Below are 1,575 nucleotides of genomic sequence, written 5' to 3'. Positions count from 1 at the left end.
GCTCTACTCTCTTTGGGATGCTCTTCCTTCCTTGGGACCCTTTTCCCTCTTTGGAACCTTCTTCCCTCTTTGGGACCATCTTTGGGACCCTCTTCCCTCTTTGGGCAAAGGATTCCCTGACTCCTTGAGATGTTTTCCCCCTCTTTTTCATTGCTTTGTTCAGACAGAAGTATCTTCCCCAGATTTTCCCCCAAATCACAGCCCATCCCATGCTGCTCTCATCCTTCCTTTGGGTTCTCTCAATCCCTCCTGCTCCAGAAGATGGACTTACTCTTTTCAGGCAGTTCAAACATCAGGATTTCTACAAGAAATGGGAGAAGAAAAGAAATATCTGATATAACATCATAATCTCAGTGTGGATTATGTTGCCCAGAAATCCTTTTCTCTTCAAAAAGTCCATTATGGTTCTGATTCCAGCAAACACAGCTGATGCTCCCCACTCCAGCCCATGCTCAATACCTTTGAAGTTCTTCAGAATCTCCTCTAATGCATTATTTTTCTCCCTGAAGTGATTGAGATTCCTTTCCAGGTCTGGAAGAAGCAACGTGGGCTGCTGGAAGATCTCCTTTCCCAACCTGGAGGAAGAGGGAAGAAGGAAGTTGCCCAAAGCCCAACCACCATCCCAGCCTGGAGCCATTTCCACTTCATGGCATCTCTTTCTCCCCTTCATCCCATTTGCTTCCATTTAACGAGGCGGGCTCAGGAAGCTCCCCCCATACCTGCTCAAGGTGCTCCTGATGTCCTGGAAAGGAGAAAGGGGAAAAGAAAACCCAATGAATGGATTTTGGTAGCGAAATCCCTACTGAAAACCCAACAGCTTTCTGCTGGCCACCACCCATGGTCATAAAACACGGTGATGCCAACCGAGTGGCATTCTCTACCTCCTCACCTGCAGAAAGTTGCTTGCTGGTTGCTGGCACTTCTCCTCCATCTCCTGGATGATGGCATCCAAGTGGGAGATCTCCTTGGTCAGGATGGTGACGTTCTCTTCCTGCGTTTTCTCCACGTCCCTCTCCGTGTTTTCCAGCTGGGCCAGCAGGTGATGTTCCTGCTCCTCCAGGAAGAGGCGCAGCCCTTCAAATACACCCAAAACCTTCTGCCGTTCGGTGCTGGTTTTCTCCTGCAAGGAGAAGGGGTCACAGGAGGAGCCAGCAAATCCTGCACCCCCAGGAAGAAGCAGTGCCTGATTATCCCAAAGTATTCCACAGCAGGGATGTCCTGATGGATTGCAATGCATCCTCGAGCCAACGATGCTTCATTGGTGTGAGATTTTGCTTTGCATCCCCCAACTGAGTCCATTCCCAATGAGGTTTTGCTTTGCATCTCCCAATTGAGTCCATTCCCAATGAGGTTTTGCTTTGCATCCCCCAGTTGAGTCCATTCCCAATGAGGTTTTGCTTTCCATCCCTTGACTGAATCCCTCCCAGGGCTCCAAACTCCACCTGCTATTTTTTCTCCCTATAATCCTTAAAAAGACCCCAATCAACCAAAACTAAAAACCCACACCAGGCTTCAACTGATTCGGTGCGTGGAAAGACCCCAATCCCAATGCAAAACTCTGATCATCACACCTAA

The 1,575-nt window shown here is 48.8% G+C and overlaps 1 protein-coding gene across 1 annotated transcript; it reads right to left on the bottom strand.

Annotated features, from left to right (window-relative positions):
- Positions 1-7: 7 nt before the first annotated feature.
- Positions 8-1,353, bottom strand: LOC104915523 (tripartite motif-containing protein 10-like). Its single transcript, XM_031557487.1, has 4 exons — positions 890-1,353; positions 720-742; positions 460-575; positions 8-301 (listed from the first exon to the last, which is right to left on the bottom strand). Exons 1-4 carry the CDS (start codon positions 1,235-1,237, stop codon positions 240-242), a joined length of 549 nt encoding a protein of 182 aa, XP_031413347.1. The 5' UTR covers positions 1,238-1,353; the 3' UTR covers positions 8-239.
- Positions 1,354-1,575: the final 222 nt, after the last annotated feature.

The sequence above is a fragment of the Meleagris gallopavo genome (assembly GCF_000146605.3).
Source record: "Meleagris gallopavo isolate NT-WF06-2002-E0010 breed Aviagen turkey brand Nicholas breeding stock chromosome 18 unlocalized genomic scaffold, Turkey_5.1 Chr18_random_deg7180001691953, whole genome shotgun sequence".
NCBI lineage: Eukaryota > Metazoa > Chordata > Aves > Galliformes > Phasianidae > Meleagris > Meleagris gallopavo.
The sequence above is the reverse complement of the archived record's forward strand: the minus strand, read 5'-3'. Positions and strand labels throughout refer to the sequence as shown.

Coding starts and splice junctions, on each gene's coding strand:
- LOC104915523 (XM_031557487.1), bottom strand. CDS start 1,237: ATGCATTGCAATCCATCAGGACATCCCTGCTGTGGAATACTTTGGGAT. Junction 743..889: donor CAGCAAGCAACTTTCTGCAG/GTGAGGAGGTAG, acceptor TCTCCTTTCCAG/GACATCAGGAGCACCTTGAG. Junction 576..719: donor ATCAGGAGCACCTTGAGCAG/GTATGGGGGGAG, acceptor CTCTTCCTCCAG/GTTGGGAAAGGAGATCTTCC.